The 21,380-nt window shown below is 47.3% G+C and overlaps 1 protein-coding gene across 2 annotated transcripts; it reads left to right on the top strand.

The window, feature by feature from the left end:
• The first annotated feature begins 1,812 nt into the window (after positions 1-1,812).
• On the top strand, positions 1,813-12,017 carry ABCF3 (ATP binding cassette subfamily F member 3). 2 transcript variants are annotated; one of them, XM_032339104.1, is made up of 21 exons: positions 1,813-1,976; positions 2,206-2,353; positions 2,494-2,573; positions 3,082-3,128; positions 3,319-3,416; positions 3,517-3,639; positions 3,807-4,073; positions 4,390-4,470; positions 4,558-4,617; positions 4,716-4,772; positions 4,884-4,906; positions 5,010-5,065; positions 5,181-5,381; positions 5,479-5,555; positions 6,856-6,900; positions 6,979-7,111; positions 7,670-7,758; positions 7,852-7,943; positions 8,129-8,261; positions 8,384-8,471; positions 8,559-12,017. In XM_032339104.1, the coding sequence occupies exons 1-21, from the start codon at positions 1,904-1,906 to the stop codon at positions 8,715-8,717; spliced, it is 2,130 nt and encodes a 709-aa protein (XP_032194995.1). In that variant the 5' UTR covers positions 1,813-1,903; the 3' UTR covers positions 8,718-12,017. The 2 variants fall into 2 exon arrangements, with proteins under 2 accessions (XP_032194995.1, XP_032195006.1); XM_032339115.1 differs by lacking the exons at positions 1,813-1,976; positions 2,206-2,353; positions 2,494-2,573; positions 3,082-3,128; positions 3,319-3,416 and having other exon boundaries at positions 3,517-3,601; positions 8,559-8,717.
• The last annotated feature ends 9,363 nt before the right edge of the window (positions 12,018-21,380 follow it).

Raw genomic sequence — 21,380 nt, 5'->3', positions numbered from 1 at the left:
ATTCCATACCTTGCTGGCGTGTTGGAGCAGATACAAACAAATTTGCCCTCATCATCTTTCCCTTGTTTGACTGCAGCCATTTTAAACTTAAAAAATCTATCAGAGAAAATTTCAAATACAAACAAGTATCAAAATATAATAAACTCACATGTCCTATCATTCATTCAACTTTAACAATTATCAACTCATGGCTAGTTCCTTAGTATTTCATGATTTGTGTTCACACTTAATCCAAGAGTCCTGTGGAATTTTTTACAACGTGTATCTGGATCTAAACAAGGTCCACTGTGGTCAGCGAATGCTATTTATTTGTTTGTTTATAGGAGAGTGGGGAAGAGCAGAGGGAGAGGGAGAGAATCTTAATCAGGCTCCTTACCCAGCATAGAGCACAATACAGGACTTGGTCTCATGACCATGATCACCACCTGAGATGAAATCAGGAGTCCAGCATTTAACCAACTGAGCCATTCAGGCACCCCTCACTTTTTTTTTTTTTTTTTTTAAGATTTTATTTATTTGCCAGAGAGAGAACACAAACAGAGGAAATGACAGGCAGAGGGAGAGAAAGAAGCAGGCTCCTGCTGAGCAGAGAGCCCGATGTGGGACTCGATCCCAGGACCCTGGGACCATGACCTGAGCTGAAGGCAGAGGCTTAACCCTCTGAGCCACCCAGGCGCCCCACCCCTCGCTTTTTAAATCCTATAAACCACAGGTTCTCTCTCAGCTCTTACAGTGTTGTCAAAGAAGCCAGTGTTGTCAAAGAAGTAGTTTACCTATCAAAATTCTTTCCATCTATTGCCTATAAAGTGTTTGTTAGATCTAGTAGCTTAGCTTTTCAAACTTTTTTTTTTTTTTTAAGTTTTATTTAAGTAGTTTCTACACCCAACGTGGGGCTCAAACTTGGGACCCTGAATATCAAGAGTTCCGTCCATGCTCCTCTGATTGAGCCAGTCAGGTGCCCCAGCCTTTTTAACTAAATAGTTGGATTGATCCTTCTTAATGGCAAAAGGATAATGTGTCTTAGGTGAAGATCTTAGAGCTAGGTTGGAAGAATATTCACGTTAAATGTAAAGCAGTAACATCATTTGGGGAAAAGTCCTAACTTCTAGAAGGAATCAGTGGAAGTAGCTTTATACACTCGTTTGCTGAGCTTCCTGGTGCAAAGAAGTCTGTTTTTGGTGTGTAGGTAGGGAATAAATAGCAGTGAATTTGCACTGGCTAACCTCATTTTCTAGCCCTTTGGTGGTGTCTTGTACCCTGGGGTGATGTTAGGACTGGGTGAGCACAATTCGCAGAGGTCCCCTGATCTGTCATAGATGAGAGAACGGAAGCTGGCCACCTGCCGAATACTAGAAGCCCATAGGCCCTGGGGACCAGAACAAAATCCATGGGTCTCAGAACTGTGCAGGGATCTTCTGAGAGCCCAAGGACCAAGCATGAGTCAGCAAAGTTCTCTCTCGGTGGCCTCCAAAATGGACCCGGCTGGGCGTGCTGACACAGAAGCGCCTAAAGGAGCCCGTGTGCTTTATCAACCGCCTGTCTCTTGGGAGGTTCCCACCCGCGCCCTGATAAGCCCCGGGCTGCCCTGCACCCGCAGCAGATGCATCTCGGAACTCCAGCTCCCAGAAGACAGCGAGAACCGCACATGTGGCGAGTTTTTCAGCGAAAACGGCGTTGCGCAAGCGCAGAGAGAGAAGCTAGAGCGTAGGCTCTGAGCGGCGCTTGCGCACGGTTCCTCCAGCCCCGTTCACCCGGTCCACTGGGTTCCGGGCGTTCCGCGCGTTTCTTACGTCACCATTACGCATGCGCTTTGGAAGAAGGGGTGAGCTTCTGGGAGACCGGCAGGAGGCGCGTCTTGGCTCTGGTCTAACGGCGCCTGCGCGGACGGGAGCCCGACTGGAACATGGCGACTTGCGCTGAAATCCTGCGGAGCGAGTTCCCCGAAATTGACGGACAGGTCTTCGACTACGTGACGGGTGAGTCGAACGGAATTTGCGCGCTGGGGAGGCCAAAATGAAAGTCACTGGGAGAAAGGCTAAGGGAGGGCAATGTCGGGGACCACTGCTAGGCCTCTCCTTTGCGTGACCTCTTGTCCCGAGGGCCGGTTAGGTCTGGAGCCCGGAGTGGGGCAGTGTTTCGGGGACTAAAACTGCTTGTATGTCTACCCTACCCGTTATCTTCCTCGACCTGCCACGCCCGGGCCAGGCGTCTTGCACAGCGGCAGCGCGGACTTCGAGTCTGTGGATGACCTGGTGGAAGCGGTGGGGGAACTGTTGCAGGAGGTGTCCGGGGACAGCAAGGATGACGCGGGCATCAGGGCTGTGTGCCAGCGCATGTACAACACTCTGCGCCTGTACGTGCCAGGGTAGGGGGATTCGTGGGGACGATGGGAAGGCGGACGGTAAGGAGACAAGACGTAAGGGAAGAAGGTCTGATGGCCATAGAGGTTTTTCTTCAATTCCTAATTCTGCGCTTTCTGTTCCTACCCTCAAGGGATGAGCCACAGACCCAGGGAAACAGCCAGGTGCTACTAGACGCCCCCATCCAGTTGTCAAAGATAACAGAAAACTACGGTGAGAGAGGGAAGATTGAACTAGCTGCTCTCTGCCCTTGTCTGAGCTTCCTACCCCTCCCCCAGCCAGCCAGCCCCTGGAGCCCAAGACTCCTGGTACCTTTTCAAAAGAATGAGGATGTAGAAGCTAGTTGGTGTCTTTACTGAGGGCAGAAGAGGTCGTTGATGAAGGGAATGGGGTTGGAGAGTTTTCCAAGCTCTTAGGTAGGGTAGAAATCTTATGGGCCTTGGAGCTGGACAGACTTAGGTTTACTTACCAATTTTGTGGCTTTTTAATCAACTGTGTGAGCTTGTAGGAGTTGCTTATCTGCCTCAGTCTCTGTGTTCTTAATCTGGGAATTGTTTTTGTTTTTGTTTTTGGTTGAAATATGGGGAGGATGAAAGCTATTTCTGGAATTGTAAGGTTTTCCTTTAAATGTTTTTGTCTGTGTCTGGTTCATATTAGTTACTCAAAATGTTAGTTTCCCTTCCCTTAGGGAGAAGGTGACTGCTTTTCTTATCGCTTACAGACTGTGGCACCAAACTTCCAGGACTGCTAAAGAGGGAACAGTCCTCGGTGAGGAGAAGGAAAAAAGGGAGGGGCCATGTCTATAGTGGGGGTAGAAATTGACTGTCCAAATATTGGAGGATTTTTCTGGGGGTTTCTGATTATGTCTTTCACTGAAAGGGTAACTTAAGATGTTCTTTCTGGGGCTCCTTTCTGAGCCTACCAGCCTAGGCTGAAATGGTTGTGTCTGCACCTTTAGACTGTGAATGCAAAGAAGCTAGAGAAGGCTGAGGCTCGACTGAAGGCAAAGCAGGAGAAGCGCTCAGAGAAGGACACACTCAAGACCAGCACTCCTCTGTGAGTTTAGCAAGAAGTGCTGAGAAGAGAACAGAGCAGTCTGTATTGGGATGGAAGGGTGGCTGGGAGTGCTAAAAGCCATCGTTTCTCTCTTTGAAAGAGTCTTGGAAGAGGCATCAGCCAGCCAGGCAGGCAGCAGAAAGGAGAGTCGGTTGGAATCATCTGGCAAGAACAAATCGTATGATGTGCGAATTGAGAACTTTGATGTATCTTTTGGCGATAGGTGAGGGAGTGGCCGTGGGGAGGGGTGATGCTTTTCTTTTTCCAGTTAAAGGAGAATTTGGACAGATGAAATGGGGCTTAAAATAACATTGTTTTTTTTGTGGCTAAATTTGTTGTATACCTGTCTCTAGAGCAGCACCCTTTGTGTTCTTCCTCCTACTCCTGCAGGGTACTGCTGGCTGGAGCAGATGTGAACCTGGCATGGGGCCGCCGCTATGGGCTGGTGGGTCGAAATGGGCTGGGGAAGACGACACTCCTGAAGATGTTGGCCACTCGGAGCCTGCGAGTTCCAGCCCACATTTCCCTGCTGCACGTGGAGCAGGAGGTTGCTGGAGACGACACCCCTGCCCTGCAGAGTGTGCTAGAAAGTGACACCGTGAGGGAGGACCTTCTGCAGAGGGAGCGGGAGCTCAGCGCCCAGATTGCCACTGGCAGGTAAGGGCTACAGATGGAGAATGACCGGCAGCCACGGTTCTTTAGAGAGTGCCCGTCATAGTGCCACAGTCTGTAACTGGCACTCTCATCCTAATAATCAGCAGAGCTTAGAACCTGACACTGTGGAGCTATAATGCCCTGTTCCTTCCACACTGCCCACTGCCCTCACTGACTTGAGCAGGTGCTTTCTGTAGTGCATTCCTGTCCTGGCAACAAGGCAGTGAGCAGCCTGCTCTCCAGCTGCATAGAGTACAGGGCATTCCACCTAGAATGCCCCCATTCGGGCTGAGTGCCCTTCCTCCCATTCCCACTCCAGGGCAGAGGGCTCAGAAGCTGCACAGTTGGCGGAAGTATATGCCAAACTGGAGGAGATTGAGGCTGACAAGGCACCTGCCAGGTATTTAAAATTCCCCTTCCCTCCTTTATATTTCCTTTCCCTTCTGTCACCTGTTTCAAGCAGGTTCTAAAATTTCTTCACTTCTAGGGCATCAGTCATTCTTGCTGGGCTTGGCTTTACCCCTAAAATGCAACAGCAGCCCACCCGGTGAGTGGCCCTTGCCATTCTTGGCTATCAGCACTGTTGACGCTGCCTCTGCCTCTCTTGGTAAACATCTACCCCTGATGTGATCTCTGTTCCTTTAGGGAGTTCTCAGGTGGCTGGAGGATGAGACTGGCCCTGGCCCGGGCTCTGTTTGCTAGGTGAGTCTCCGGGGCCTGTGTACAGATACTGTGGAGGATGGGGCTTGGCTCATGGGAGGTCCATGAGCTGCTGATCTAAAACCTTAAGGGTTACATTCTTCTTTTCTATAGGCCAGATCTTCTGCTGTTAGATGGTGAGTTTGAAAGGGGGCACCCTGACTTTGAGTTAGGGATAGATGGCAGCATCCAAGTTCTGTAGCTCTTCAATCCCAAATATGTCCTCCCCCATCTTTCCAGAACCCACAAACATGCTGGATGTAAGGGCCATCCTGTGGCTGGAGAATTACCTGCAAGTGAGTGCCTACAGATGTTAGAGTAGGTCCAGGGGAGGTCTGCCTCTAAGACACTTGGGGGGTTGGAAGCTGACTGCTCTCCCAAACTGGGTCTGCCATCCTGTGACTCCCTCAGACATGGCCCTCTACAATCCTGGTCGTCTCCCACGACCGCAACTTCCTGAATGCCATAGCCACAGACATCATCCACCTGCACAGCCAGCGACTAGATGGATACCGGGGAGACTTTGAGACCTTCATCAAGAGCAAGCAGGAGCGGCTGCTTAACCAGCAGCGGGAGTATGAGGCACAGCAGCAGTATCGCCAGCATATCCAGGTGTGGGGACAGGCAGGGCTGGGGGCCCCATCCCATGGGTGTCAGAGTCTGTAGGAGTGAGGGAACCTGACCAGTGCCTACACTCATGTCCCCACAGGTTTTCATTGACCGATTTCGCTACAATGCCAACAGAGCCTCTCAAGTGCAGAGTAAACTTAAAATGCTGGAGAAGCTGTGAGTACAGTGCCCTTGACCGGGCCGTGACTCCTAGTCTCTTAATTTCTGCCCTCATTTTGCCGGCCACCCCTTGCCCTCCCATTCTAGGTCTCCCCTTTTCTAGAAACCAGCCTTAGTCTCCTCTCCAACAGGAAAACAGAGCATTTTACATTGCTGTTGGGAATTAGTCTTGCTCTCCATAGGATTAGGCAACCCCTAATTTATTTTCTCTAATCTGTTTGCTTATCCTGGACATTTCATATAAATGGAATCCTATAATGTGATGTTTTGTGTCTGGCTTATTTCACCTATCATAGTGTTGGTGAGGTTCTTTCATGCTGTAGCGTGTATCCGTACTTTGTTTTTACGGTCAGGTAATATTTCATTGGAAGGACGTACAGCATTTTGTCCATTGCCTCTTCAGTCAAGAGATATTGGAAGTTTCCTCTTTTTTGGCTCTTATGACTAATAGTGCTCTGAACATTTGTGTACAAATTTATATATGGACCTGTGTTTTCTGTTTTCTGGGGTATGTACCTCGGAGTGGAATTGCTAGGCTACAAGATAATTCTATGTTTATTTATTTTTTTTTTAAGATTTTTATTTGTTTGACAGACAGAGATCACAAATAGGCAGAGAGGCAGGCAGAGAGAGAGCAAGAAGCAGGCTCCCTGCAGAGCAGAGAGCCTGATGTGGGGCTCGATCCCAGACCCTGGGATCATGACCTGAGCTGAAAGCAGAGGCTTTAACCCACTGAGCCACCCAGGCGCCCCTATGTTTAACTTTTTGAGGAACTACCAAACTGTTCTCTAAAGCAGCCGGACCATTTTGGATTTCTCCCAGCAATGTACGCAGGTTCCAATTTCTCCACATCCTTGCCAACACTTATTATCTGTCTTTTTTTAATTTTAGCCAGCCTAATGGGTGTGAGTGATATTTTACTGTAGTTTTGATTTGCATTTCTTTAATGACTAATGATGTGGAACTCGGGGGGCTTAATCTGAAATCAACCTTTCTAGAGGTGCTGGTGTGGGGAGCACAGGGAGGGGAGTCTAAAATCAAAAGCACATAAGTTTTTGTGACATTGAAATACTTATCACGGTGTCTTAACTGGTAGGCCAAAAACCTACAGAAAGGATAACCCTATTTTTCAATATATAGTGAACTAGAAGAAGGTACTCTAAAATATGAATATAGCCTGGATGGTGGGAGTACAAGCTTTTTCTAAGTTTTCTTTGAACATACGTTACTTGTGTAGTAAGAACAAATACAGTTAGTTTTTAAAGCCATAAATCTAGTCTGCCCCCTCTCTCCTCAGACCAGAGCTGAAACCTGTGGACAAGGAGTTGGAGGTGGTGATGAAGTGAGTGCTGGGCTGAGAAACTGGTGGGGAGCTCGTGTTTCTGGCTGCTCCCATGTTCCTTACCACCTCCTCCTGCAGGTTCCCGGATGGGTTTGAGAAGTTCTCACCGCCAATTCTGCAACTAGATGAGGTGGATTTCTACTATGATCCTAAGCATGTCATCTTCAGCCGCCTCTCCGTCTCTGCTGATCTCGAGTCCCGCATTTGTGTGGTATGGTTGCTGTTCCTCTGTTCCGTGAGCTGAGACTCTCCCACCCCAGCACGTGGTATGGATTGACCCAGGTCCTCCGGCGGCAAAGGGAAGTGGTATGCAGGAGCAGGAGTTGGCCTGGGCCAAGGACTTTGCTCTACTTCCCTGCTCTACTTCCTGCAGAGCTAGAAAGCCTGGCTGGTGGTACTTTATGAATACATAGAGCAAGAGTTTATCTTCCTAGTCTCAGATCTGAGTTTCCTCAGACCATGGAGCAGGGAGGAGATAGCATGGGCTTCAGGGTCAGATATCCAGTCTTGATTCTGCCGAGTGGTAGCTCAGTTACTGCATGGAGATAGCAGCTGCCTTACTTGGTTCTTGGGAGAGTTAAACCCCGTGCTCTTAGTAGGTATTCAGCTGTCAGTTTCCTTTACGACTTTACTAGTTCCTTCATTTATATAGATCCTTAATATTATTTTATTGGTTGTTGAAGGAGTCATTGGTCAGAACCAATGCTCATCTTTGCTTCTGTGTTCTGCCCATGACAACTCTTCAGCATTCTCGTGGTTCTTTTGACAGGTTGGGGAGAACGGGGCTGGGAAGTCTACCATGCTGAAGCTGCTCATGGGGGACCTGGCACCTGTTCGGGGCATCAGACATGCTCACAGGTAAAGCCCCCCAGTCCCCAGCGACTCTGTAGCTGCACTCCTTTATGGGCATTGCCTTCCACCCTGTCTTTCCACCTTTGTTTCTGCCTGTAGGAATCTGAAGATTGGCTACTTCAGCCAGCACCATGTGGAGCAGCTGGACCTGAATGTCAGCGCAGTGGAACTGCTGGCCCGCAGGTTTCCCGGTACTGTAGGGGCTCTAGTGGAGGAAAGAGGGGACCCCTACAGCTAGGCCTGCCTTGGGGTGGGGTGCTGAGCAGCGAGCCCTGAGTCTAGGTATAAGGACATGGGCATTGAGGTAAGGCTGAGGGGAGGGTGATGGGAGGGAGTCAGCTCAAGAACCCACTTGATGGCGTGAGGCCTGTTCCAGGGCGGCCTGAGGAGGAGTATCGTCACCAGCTCGGCCGGTATGGCATCTCTGGAGAACTGGCCGTGCGCCCTGTTGCCAGCTTGTCCGGAGGCCAGAAGAGCCGGGTAGCCTTTGCTCAGATGACCATGCCCTGGTGAGCTCTGGCCTTCTCTCCCCGTCTCGCGTAGTGGAAAATGTTTGTCTTGTCTCCATATCGGGGAGTTCATTTTCTCCCAAGCCCCGTAACTGCCTGCCTCCCTGGGCACTGCCTTCCAGCCCCAACTTCTACATTCTGGATGAGCCGACGAACCACCTGGATATGGAGACGATTGAGGCTCTGGGCCGTGCTCTCAACAATTTCAGGGTGAGTGTGCCTTCAGGCTACCCACCTCTCCCCAGGCCTCAGCACCACTAAGGTGCCCCTGAGTGCCCCCGGCCTTGTGTCTTTCAGGGCGGCGTGATTTTGGTGTCCCACGACGAGCGCTTCATCCGGCTGGTGTGCCGGGAGTTGTGGGTGTGCGAAGGCGGTGGCGTCACCCGGGTCGAGGGGGGATTTGACCAGTACCGCGCCCTTCTCCAGGAACAGTTCCGCCGTGAGGGCTTCCTCTAGGGCCACAGGCTGTGAGGACTGTGCCCGGGACATGGACTGGACTCTCAGACCCCTGGGCCACCATGTAGGCGACCATCTCCAGGCCACGGACTTCCCCCAGCTTTGGGGACAGCCTTATTTCCGAATCTCCTTTTGACTGGAGCATCCTCTGCACAACCCAGGGAGCCCCATCTAAGTGTCTGTGAGGACTGGGCTTCAAGGGAAAGGGCAAGAGGTGCCCTCTGGTTATAGATCTGCCCTACTGCCCCAGCTCTGACTGGGCCCCAAGTGGCTGCTGTGTAAATTAAATCTGCCCCTGCATCTCCCTGGCCTTGTGTGTGCTGCTCCCCGGCAGGGCTGCAGCGCTTCTCCGCTGGGGGCTGGGGTCTCCGGGCTCTGGGTTTGGGGTGTTTGTAACACTTGTATCAGTCACGCAGATGAAGCCCGTGGCAGACGAGTCTTGTCTTTGGAAGGAGACGTCATTAAAGCCGCCAGGGCTCCGAGGTCGCCTGCCTGACATCGGGTGGGCCGAGCTGGTGGAATGAAGGATAACGTGGTACATCTCTGAGCTGCTGGTTGCCACAGCCCAGGCACAGCCTTAGCTGAAGGCATGCTTTCTGCTGCCTCAGCCCCACACCTCATGGGAATGAACTGATGCTGTAACCTGACAAATCATGGTTTGTCAGTTGCTTAGTCCAGTGGTCTCTGATGTAGGCTCCCCCTGCTTCTCTGGTCTAGAACCTTAGATGGGACTGAAGAGAAACCAAGAAACTGTCTTTGTCCCCATTTTGCTTGGGTGGTTTCATATTCTTTATTTTCCCTCAAACCATGTAGAAGGGGCCTGGGAAGTAAGAGAATTGAGAATGGGGTCGAATGGGAAGAAACAGCACTTTGTCTTTCAATGAAGCGATCTCAGAGAGATGTTTAACAGAGGTTGTATGACTTATAAATACTGTTTCTTGAGGAGTTAGCTGCTCTCTATAATTGTTGGAAGACACTAAAATAGGAACTTTGCGTTCCCAAAAGATAATGGAGAAACCACAGTCCACAGAAGGAGCTGGCTGGCCTCTGTGGAGAATTGACAGAGTTCGACCTAGGAGTCTAAGCCCCTGAGGCTGTTGTGGTGCGTAGGTAGTTGGGGTAAAGAACCTGTTTTGGAAGAAAGGAGAATAAAGATGGGAAGGTTCTGTTACCTAGGCAGAACAGGTGCTGATGGCCATAGGAACCTAGCCAAAGGGCCACTCAGCAGGCAGCAACCTCAGCCTCCATCCTCTCAGACGTCTGGCCCTGTCTGTGGCCAGGCGCACCCTCAAAGTCCTGAGAGCCTTTTCCCAGCCCCCTCTAAATTCCCAGGCTCAGGCCTGCAGGTGGGCCAGTCGGGGGACACCTGGGTAGGCTCCACGCCTGCCTGTTTGCCAGGCTCTCGGCCTTTTTACCCCTCAGTAACTTGTGAATCCCTTTAGGAGTCCTCAACTCCCCAGTGAGTGAAAATGCAGCTGAAGTGAAAATGCTTTGGAGGTGGCTTTGTGTACAGAGAGCACAGGCCTTGGAGTTGGGCCTGAGATCAAGTCCCAGCTGCCAGCATTAGCTGGGTAACCACAGCAAATCGCTGAACCTTTTTGAACACTTGCCTCCCTGGTCTCTTGATAGGATACTTGTGAAGATTAGCTGCAACCATATAATACACAAGTGCTCAAAGTGATTCGTGGGTGACCAGTCTGTGATTTGGAGACTATGAGAAAAGAGGTAAATTTTCTCTTGAGTGACTCCAGAGGTAGACTGGTTTGGGCTCGAAGGAAGGAAGACTTTTTAAATAGCTCAGGCTGCTTTTGGAGAGTGAGTTTCCCGTCTCAGACTGCTCAGCCCTGCCAGGCCCTAGAGAATGGCTCTTGGGTAGGAGGAACACAATATAGCCTCTGGGTTAGCTTCCAATTTTATGATTCCATGGAAGAAACATGAAGAGTTTTTATAAATGACAGTACAAGCCTATGTGACCAGACTTCGGAAAGGTGGGACAAATGAACTGCAGCAGCTGAGAAAGATCTCACAATAAATGTGTAAAGTGAACTTTTGGAAGTTAGGGGAGGGTGGCTGGCAAAAGATGGTTGTCTTGAGGATGGAAAATGTGGACAAAGTCACCCGGCTCCATCCCAGAGAGCATGGGACAGGGAGGAGAGAGGAAGGCGACACAAAAGACTGCCCATGATCACTCCAGGTAGCCCATCATGGGAGCTATGGAGACCCTATCCCTAGCCATGGGAAGCTGATCTTTCACAGCTGCTGGAGATGGAGCTGCCCTGCCTATGTCAAGTTGTTAGACCAATCCCGAGCTGCCAGGGTTGAGACTGCCTCAATTTGCAGGGTCTTCATTGAAATCCTGGCCTCCCTGCCTCTGCTGGCCCTCCCACTCTCACTGATGCCTTCTCAGACAATCTGGCCAGTTCCTAGTGGCCCAGGGTGCCATGGTTCTCTGTATCTATCTACATGCCACTCAAAGATGCCAGTCACAGAATTATTCATTCCAGTGTGCCATCACTGTCTTGAGATTTGCCTGATGCAGTCATTCTGCTAAGCGCTCACTGGTTTCCAGGCCAACTTCAGTGCAGAATAGGAGAGAAGGTGCATTTTACCCTGTCTGGCCATGCCCCAGTCTGATCTGTCATTTTGGAACAGAACACCCTACTAGGAGCTGCTCCCCGGGCCTGGTCTGGTCTCCCCACAGACACAAACCAGGTTACACCCCCCTGGCATCAGAGCATCCTGGCTCTGCTTGAGCCTGAGATTGTAGACTGGAAGACAGCCTCCAGGAGGTACCAGGCAGCCCCACAGGATAGATCCGTAACCTGACTGCAGGGCTGTGAGGGATTTTCAAACCTGGAGCAATGGACTCCACTTCAACCCTGAGTTCCTTCAAGTGGGTTTCCCAGCACCATGTGCTGCCCGATGACAAGCTGCGTGCAGTTATTAATCAAGATTGTAGTTCCCAGCTTGCCTGGATTTCCTTGAATGGCTTGCTCATTTTTGCATCTTCCATATATCATCTAAGCTCAATTAAAATGCTTGGTAAGTGAATATTTGGGGAAAACGGATGTGAGAAAAAGTAGAGAACAGCATTGGAGGAGGAGAGAGCTGAGGCAAGGAGACCAGCAGGGAGGGCATGACCAAAGTCTGGCACTAAGGACATGGGGTCAGGGTGAGGGAGGCAGAGGAGAGACCTGGGAGTGTGGTGAGCAGACTCAGCAGAGGTTTTGAGCACTGCCCAAATGAGGGAGAGCTGCTGCTGCTGGGCCTGAGTCTTGAAATAAGTGAAAGGAAAGCTTTGGGACACTTCCGAGTTTAAAAAGGGATCCTTCTAAACCTTCCCTTGTTCCTTTCAGCACAATGCTAAGGAAAGAAGTTAATATTTATTGGGGTCTTTTGTAACAGGTACCATCATAAGTGCTTTACTTGAACTAAATCAGTCCTCACAACCCTGCAAACTGGCAGTCTAATCCCCGCTTTACAGATGAGAAACCAGAATTGGCAGTGGGTGGCAGGCCTGGATGCAGGGCAGGCTGGTTCTAGACCTCAGCTCTTCACACAGCTGCCACTTAGGTCCTACTGTGACAGGCTGACCGGTCCACTTCTTAATTCCAACACATAAAACTCATCACTAATTGCATGAGGCAGGAGAGAGGCGAGGTTTGAGCAAGCGTCTCTCAGGAGGGCAAGCTGATGAGTGGGCGTACCAGCCCAGGGGCAGACATGGTAGGTGCTCAGTGGGTCATTGGAGATCCGAAAACACAGTATACTGGAGTCTCATGTAGGGGTGGGTTAGCCCAGCTCTACTGCTGAGGGCCTCTTGGGCAAGTCAACCTCTCTGGAGTAAATTCTCCTTAGCCATAAAATGGGCATAATGCACTTTGTCCTGCCTGCTTCTTTCGGTGGTTGGATAGATTAACCAAAACAAGGTTTTGTATAAACTGAATAACTTTTTTTAAAAGATGTATTTATTTGACAGAGAGATAGCAGAAGTAGGCAGAGCAGCAGGCAGAGGAAGAGGGGGAAGCAGACTCTCTGCTGAGCAGGGAGCTTGATGTGGAGCTTGATCCCAAGACCCTGGGATCATGACCTGAGCCAAAAGCAGGCACTGAACCGACTGAGCCACCCAGGCACCCCTAAACTGAATAAATTTTTTCATAAACTTCATATAAAGTGCTGTGGATCCAAAGGGTATCGTTTCATGGGAGAACTGATGTGGCAGCAGCCTAGAGCCTCCTCCAGAGATATGGAATCAGACATGAGAACACACATGCTCAGGGCCATCATCAAGATGTCACCCCAGGAGGGCCACCCCACAGCCATCGGCTGCACCAGGCATCAGAAAGCACGTGTGTGGGAAAGCAGCAGAAGACTGCCTAGCACCTGCTGACTCGCATGGAGTTGGGCAGAAATCACCGTATAATTTAAGCCCATTATAATATGTATACGTCATGCCCTGTTGGTAATTCTAGGTTTCTGTTTTCTTTAAGTTAAATAAATGGGTGGTTTGGAAGTGATTTCTGCTTTACTGTATATAGAGAGGCCTTTGAACCCTAAATTAGAGTACATAAATGTTTGTCAACCGACACTACAGCATTTTTAACTCTGAGGAATGCTTCACAAATATTCGCTTTTGGTTTTTTCCTCCCACTTTTCCTTCCCCCTTGTGTTAAATGGCTCATGCTGAGTTATTCCCATTTTACAGAACAGGAACTTAAAGCAGAAAGATGTTGAGTGTCTTGCTCAGGTTCAGGTACTTGTTTTTGTGCAGAAAGGGGCCAAGAACCAAGGTGTGTGGGTTTCTAGCCTCACCACATCTCTCCAGATCAGCTGTTTGCAGCTTTGTTCCAGAGCTCTTTGTATAATATGTGACATTCTCCTGAGCATGCCCAGGGTCAGGAGCCCTTCTGTCCTCTTGGGGAAGTGTTTGAACCCGGGATGAGGGTAAGTGTGAATCTGACTTGTTTTAACTTGTAAATTAGGGAGCTAGCTCTGGAATCAGAAAGAACTGCATTTGAGTCTGGATTCTATCACTGACTGGCTATGTCACTTGGCACGTGAAACTACTCAGTGCCTCAGTTTCCTGATCTGTAAAATGAGAATAATAATGGTCCTTATACTCTAGGTTTATTGTGACTATTAAATCAGATAATACAAGCAAAACTCTCATCATGGGCCCACTGGTTCATAAATGTTAGCCATTATGATGATGATATTTGTTGTAACCTTCACCACTTTACTGGGTTTTAGTGAGGTAATTTTTATGATGCCCTGTAGCTAAAAACCACTGTATTTAGTCATGGTGCCACAATCAACCCGAAAGGTACCTACACCTCCAACTTTGTGTCTTTAGGCCTAGAAAGCACTCCTCCTTGGATTCGTCTCCCATTGCAAAGACTTTTCCCCCTAGATTCTTCTATGCATATACACACGTGCCTCCTCTAGTTCTTTTTGGATGTTCTATATTCAATCTGTTCATCACTCAAAACTTTGTTCCAAATTGGGAATTCTCCATCAATAGAGGAGTCTAGATTTTTCTTGACAGCTAGGGACTTTGAGTATAGTCATTCTGAACCTTCTCACCCCCCAAAGATTTCTTCCTCTTCTTCTTCCACGAACTCTACAGTCAGAACAGATGCATGGCACACCCGGGATTTGGAAGCAGTTATCCTAGAGTAAAACTAGTAAGAACCAGGGGCACCTGGGTGGCTCAGTGGGTTGAAGCCTCTGCCTTCGGCTCAGGTCATGATCCCAGGGTCCTGGGATTGAGCCCCACATCGGGCTCTCCACTCAGTGGGAAGCCTTCTTCCCCCTCTCTCTCTCTGCCTGCCTCTCTGCCTACTTGTGATCTCTGTCTGTCAAATAAATAAAAATCTTCAAAAAAAAAAACTAGTAAGAACCAATAAATAATGGTTGAGATGTATAGAGATGTATAGAAATCATTACATCTATACATCTATAGATGTATAGAAGTCATTCAAGAGGTGGTACATTATGGTTTGGTGTCAGGGTTGGGGAGGCATTTAAGAACTATCAGGTGAATGAGCCACAATTAGCCAAGGAAGAATAAGTGATTGGAACAATATATGAAATGTGATTGAGGTCAAGAGTGCCAGGATCGGGGCACCTGGGTGGCTCAGCAAGTTAAGCCTCTGCCTTCAGCCCAGGTCATGGTCTCAGGGTCCTGGGATCGAGCCCTGCATCGAGTGGGGGCTCGATCCCAGGATCCTGCAGTGGAGAAGAGAAGGTATGAGAGACCAGCTGTTTTCAGTGGGTCCCCAGATCTTCTGGGAGGAGGCAGACTCTACCTCATGACTTGACCTTTTAGTGGGTCTTGCTTTCAGAGGCCCTCGATGCCCTAGTCCATCGGAGCTTGCCAACACAGACCCCAGAGCCTTCTCAACTAATTCTCCCACTCCATTCCACCCTCTTCTGGATTCTTTGGTTTGTGACTTGGCTTGTATGGCCTTTCTCATCCAGAGAGGATGTACTGAAGAGTAAAGTTGGATTTTCAGGTCTCTTTCAGCTGCATTTCTAATGACACATTAATAAACGGACATATTGTTTATATATCAGTCTCATCTGAGACTGTGGCTTGATCTAACAATATTATACAGAGCACTATGTACCAAGCATTGTTCTAAGCATTTTACATGAATTGACTAATTCTCACTATAAACCAGTAAGGTATCTTTATAAGTGAGAAAATGGGGCCCTAGAAAAAATTTAAAAAGTTAAAAAGCGAAAGAAAACTTGCTTGGGTCCAGCCAGCTCATGAGACTCTGATATGGGCTTGTGCTGAGGGGTCAGAGTGACCCCAAAGCCCCAGCTTGCCCACCATAGCACAGCAAGGCACCTCAGCCACATTGATAGTTAGCACCTGAGGTGGTGAGGAGCCGCTCTGTGCTGTGGTGACCTCAGCAAGTACCAGGGCCTGAGAAGTGCCACATCTGAGCAGCCTGCCAGCCCTCCTGCGGCATACTGCCATGTTTCAAAAGATTATATGAAACAAACCTAATTTGTTAATTATTTTCCCATTAATATTAAATCAAAAACATAATATGGCACAAATCACAGTTTCTGATTAGCCTTAAATAATTAAAGTTGCCAATCCAAATTAGTTGATTCCAGCCCCAAGAAAAGAAACACTGTTCTGTTTAGCCTAGCCTCTCTTCAGGGATAAGTTATCTGCTCCCATCTTACTGTCTTCTCAGAGCCCAGGTTGGGCTGTTTGTGCCCTGGGAAATGATGGTCTGCTGCCTTGGACTTTACAAGGCTGCCTCTCTGGACGCTAGCTGCTTTACCTAGAAGCATCTGGGCACATGTATGTAAGCACGCCATGCGTCAGTGATACACTCAGAATGGAACAGCTGGGAAAGTTTAGTCTGGGGTGTGTGGGTGTTCAAGGAAACAACATTCCATCTGACTTGACATTTACCAAAAGGCTAATCTTGAGGTTTAGCCTTGCCCTCTATAAAAATGGGCACACCAGTTCCCTGTCCTTGGTTTGATTTAGTCAGTATTCTGATACGAACATAGTCCAGAGGTAAAGCTCAGAGAGCCCCCCTCCCTCGACAACTGGAGGGTTCTTCACAGAACAACTTCTACATGCCCTCATGGGGTGTGTGCAACACCAGTTCTCTAGAGAGGGCTGTATGGGAGCAACCAGCTCAGGTCCAAAGAGCCCCACTGAAAACAGCTGATGGAGGTAACCCCAGATTGGCCCCCAGGAAACTGGAAATGAGGGTGTAAGCTACCTTCTGAGAATCAAACTGAATGATCAGCTCCAGCTTCAGGGCTGGAGAGCAGAGCTATATGGCTTTGCCAAATGAGGTGGGAAGATGGGAGTTGGGTGGTCACTGGGTAGGGAGGGGAGGGAGGGAGGCAAGAGAAGAGATGCATGTGTCCCGAGTTTGATCTTCTTACCTCCTGAGGACCAGTACATTTCCCAAAGGTGGGGCGGCCAAAAGAACTATAAGGATCAGTTCTTTGATTTGAAGTTATTTGCATTTCAGAGATGCAAAAGCCTCTTCCAGTTATCTGTCTTTCAAAAGAGACTTATCTTGTTATTGCTTGTATTTTTGCTTTTTGAAATAAAAAAAGGAGCCAGATAAATGCACGGTGAAACAGATTAAATAAGGAAGCATAAGTTCTGAGCCAGGCACGGCCATAGGAATGAAAACACAAGTGCCCAGCTGCTGGGAACTTGCAGAAAACTTAGGGATTAGGCAATAAATACACCGCTTTCTCTGCATTTACAGGTTGTTTTGGATTCTCCATGATGTGAATGTCACTTTGGTCTTTTCATATTAACACGGACCTATTTAAATTTAGAGAAACTTTACTAATTAGTGTTTGATTAAATTACCAAGTACTCTAGCCCAGCCAAGTTGAAGCAGGAGGCTAAACACAAGCAACCCCATTTACTTCTACCTTAGTTCTCCCCTTACAGAGTGGGCTCACCTCAGCCAAACTCCTGGTAGCTCCCTCGAGTGCTCCCCTTCTTCAGTATCAGCCCATGCTTCCCAATGACCAGTCCCTGCCCTTTTTGTTATGAAGATAACATAGCAAAGAGCATTTGAACGTAGAGGGGGAAATTACAGTATTTTACAAGAACTTTATTCATGAATACACTACATACAATTGCATTTTTACAGTCATGGTACCCTTGCTGTGTTGTATTTGTCTTTCAAGTTAACATTATTGGGATACCTGGCTGGCTCAGACCGTGAAGCATCTGCCTTCGGCCAGGTCATGATCCCAGGGTCCTGAGAAGGAGTCCCGAAGTGGGCTTCCCATTCAGCAGGGCGTCTGCTTCTCCCTCTCCCTTTCCCTTTGCCCCTCCCTGTCCCCATCATGCTTTCTCTCTCTCTCTAATAAAATCTTTTATATCAAAAACTTTTTTCCTTTTTTGTACTTGCTATTAGTTTTCATAATTAAAAACTTCAATGGCTACAAAACAGTCTACTGAGCAAATGTATTGTAGCTTATTTAAACTTTTCTTTGCTGTTGGACATTTGAGTTGCTTCTAAATTTTCACTATTATGGATAAATGCTACAATAAACATCTGTGTGCACACTATCTGATTTTTTATTTTTATTTTTTTAGGTTTGTTTATAATCTCTACATGCAACAGGGGGCTGGAACTCATGACCCCAAAATCAAAAGTCACATGCTCTAATGACTCAGCCAGCCAGCGCCCCCCACCCCCGCTCTGAGTTTTTAATTGGCAAATTGGGAATTAAAATATTTCCACCAAAGAGCTATAATTATTAAATGAGAAATGTGGGGGCATCTGGATGGCTCAGTTGGTTAAGGGTCTTACTCTTGGTTTCAGCTCAGGTCATGATCTCAGGGTTGTGAGATTGAGCCCTCATGGCGGTGGTGCGGGGAGCTCCTCGTGCAGTGGGCAGTCTGCTTGAGATTGTCTGTCTCTGCCCCTCCCCCAGTTCTCACTGTCTCTCGAAATAAAAAATCTTTTAAATCGTTTAATAAAAATAAGTGAGATTGGGCGCCTGGGTGGCTCAGTGGGTTAAGCCGCTGCCTTCGGCTCAGGTCATGATCTCAGCGTCCTGGGATCGAGTCCCACATCGGGCTCTCTGCTCAGCAGGGAGCCTGCTTGCCTCTCTCTCTCTCTCTGCCTGCCTCTCTGTCTACTTGTAATCTCTCTCTGTCAAATAAATAAATAAAATCTTTAAAAAAATAAGTGAGATAATATGTATAAAGCACTTGATATAGAGCTTTATATACAATAGGTACAAAATAAATAGTGATCACTATTATTAGAACTTAATTCATACCAGTTTGGACCTGACTTTCTTTTGTGTACATGCTGACGGCTTTCAAGAGAGGAAGAAGAAGCAAGGAAATTTTACAGAATCTGAAGGGATGTATCAAGGATGCAGTCATTCGTTAAAGAACCTCTGTTACAGGATTTTTTTCCTTCATCTGTGCCCGCAGTTCTTGGTCATGTGGCTTCAAAGAATGAAGAGCAGACCGAGTGGTGGGCAGCAAAAGCAAGGTTTACTGAGCGATAGCAAAGTGATAGTACAAAGCTCCCATGGAAGAAGGAGGGCGGGGGACCTGAGAGAGTTCCCAAGGGAGTTTCTAGGTCTAGGGGTTTTCTTGCACTTGTTGGCGGGCTGTTTCAATCTCATTAACCTTCCCTATGCCAGTCATCCCATCAGGTTTTTGCCACCTGTGGGAAAGGGCGGAGTGCTCCTTCAGGGTGGTGTCAAATCCTTGTAAGGGTGTTTCCTTCTTCAGGCAGGGCCCCTTGTCCCTGCCTGCCTGTCTTCCCACCTTTCATCACCTCCACAACTTTCTGCCCTCAATATCTCACTCACACTTTGTCTTAATATTCCTGAACCTTTTTTTCTTATTATACACAGTATATATTTATTTATTATATACAGTATTATTTATTTTTCTATAGTGCCTTAGAAATTATTATGGTAGGAATTTCAACATCAGCTCTCTATCTCTGTGTATTTCTGTCTTGGCATTCTATTCCCTCAAGCCCATTGAGCACGTGCGATTGTAAACTTCTGAGACAGTGGAAATATAGACAAATTCTGTGCCGCAAAATGCATTCAGCTGCATAAAAAAGGTAAAATTACCCACACTCAGAGAACAGTTGAGCTTGCAGAACAGGCTACAAGGTAGACAGTGTCAGAAAAATAAACAAGAGATCAGGGCAAGTCCTGATAAGGAAAGTAGAGAAGCAGCGCTGTCTGTCTCAAGATAACTTTATCTCTTTGTCTATCTATCTATTGACTTACAAAAACACCTTCCTCCTGAAATAATCTTCCCTTTCTCCTGGATTCCAAGGATACCTGGCATCCAACCCATTAGAGGGCAGAATGTGTTCTCTGCCTTGAAGGGAGCATCTTAGGACGCCGGGGTGGCTCAGTTGGTTAAGCATCTGCTTTCCACTCAGATCATGATCCCAGCCAGGGTCCTGGGATCGAGCTCCATGTCGGGCTCCCTGCCAGCATTGGGCCAGGTGCACAATACCACAATCTCAGAGGAATTGAGATTTGTGGAAAGAAATATTCATGTCTCCATAGCTACATGTCACTGGCATTACTGGCCTGCATCCAGCAAGTCCCTAGGATTATTTGCACGATTTGGTGATACATTTGGTTCTTTTGGCTGGAACAGCTGGTGTGGCAACTTTGGGAGAAAGGATATGGCCAAGCACTTATTTGGACATCCCTATCACCCAGGTTGCTAGTGATGAGATTAGCTGTGCATTTCAAGTCTTGATCTTGAACTTTGAAAAAAAAAATGATGCCATATGTTCTTGTATTTTGCAGTAGATATTTTAAATGATTTATCATGGCAAATTGCAAATATATGCAAGAGTAGAGACATAGAATAATGAGCCCCACCTACACGATACCAGCCTCAGCAGTTATCCTTCATGGTTCGGCTTGGTTAATTTTTCTTCTGTACTCCCGTGTTCTTCCTGCCCCGTGAATACCGCCCCCCCTCAATTTGCCATGCTTCATCCCCATCCCAGCATGATCCTTACAGAGTTACTTACTCCCAGCAGGATGAATGAAATGTTTAATCGCTATTTTGTGATAGTTTGAATATTTACAACAAGATAATGTTCAGTTTTTTATTTCTCTTCATTTTCTTTGCAGTTTATAAAAGTTTTCTAGTAGAATTAATAGTGTAAATTGTTGTTACTCATACAGCCGTTTTTCAGTAATCACGATTATAATACATAAGTCAAAATCATAGAGATGCAATTTTCTTTTAAGAAGTAGAATCCTTTTTTATTAAGTTTATTTTAATTTCTGTGTAGTTAACATGTAGTGTTATATTAGTTACAGGTGTACAATATAGTGATTCAACAGTTCTATACATTACCCCGTATTCATCATGATAAGCGTATTCTTGGGGCACCTGGATAGCTCAGTTAGTTAAGTATCCCACTCTTGGTTTCAGCTCAGGTCACAGTGTGAGGGTCATCAGATTGAGCCCGATGACAGGCTCTGTGCTCAGCACAGAGTCTACTTGGCCCTCTCCCTTCCCCAACCCCCTTCCATGCTCTCTTAAATAAATAAATAAAACCTTTTTTAAAAGTGTGCTCTTAATTCCCTTCACCTGTTTCACCCATTGTCCCACTCCTGTCCCCTCTGATAGTCATTTGTTTGTTCTCCATAGTTAAGAGTTTGTGTAAAAAAAAAAAAAAAGTTTGTCTCTTTGTCTCTCTCTTCCTCTTTTTCTCTCTTTTCTTTGCTTGATTGTTTTGTTTCTTAAATTCTACATATGAGTGGAATCATATGGTATTTGTCGTTCTCTGACTGATTTCACTTAGCATAATACTGTCTAGCTCTATCCATGTTGTTGCAAATGATAAGGTTTTATTCATTTTTATGGCTGAATAATATTCTAGTGTGTGTGTGTGTGTGTGTGTGTGTACACATACGTGTGTGGGCATGTGTATCTAACTCACATTTTATCCATTCATCTATCAATATAGATGGGACACATGGGCTGCTTCCATAATTTGGTTATTATAGCTAATGCTGCATAAATGCATTTACATACAATTTTCTTGCCGGAAGTAAAATTCTAACCTTTTAAAAATAGATTTATTGTTTAGAGAAGTTTTAGGTTCACAACAGAATTGAGGGGAAGGTACACAG

This window comes from Mustela erminea, chromosome 1 (genome assembly GCF_009829155.1).
Source record: "Mustela erminea isolate mMusErm1 chromosome 1, mMusErm1.Pri, whole genome shotgun sequence".
NCBI classification, from domain to species: domain Eukaryota; kingdom Metazoa; phylum Chordata; class Mammalia; order Carnivora; family Mustelidae; genus Mustela; species Mustela erminea.
Note: the sequence above shows the minus strand (reverse complement) of the source record. Positions and strands in the feature narration are given on the sequence as shown.

What these genes read in the sequence shown, in the direction of transcription:
- ABCF3 (XM_032339104.1), top strand. Translation starts at nt 1,904, where the DNA reads ATGGCGACTTGCGCTGAAATCCTGCGGAGCGAGTTCCCCGAAATTGAC. An exon ending in GGTCTTCGACTACGTGACGG is followed by an intron (nt 1,977 to 2,205) that starts GTGAGTCGAACG and finishes CGCCCGGGCCAG; the next exon opens with GCGTCTTGCACAGCGGCAGC. An exon ending in GGCATCAGACATGCTCACAG is followed by an intron (nt 7,759 to 7,851) that starts GTAAAGCCCCCC and finishes TTCTGCCTGTAG; the next exon opens with GAATCTGAAGATTGGCTACT.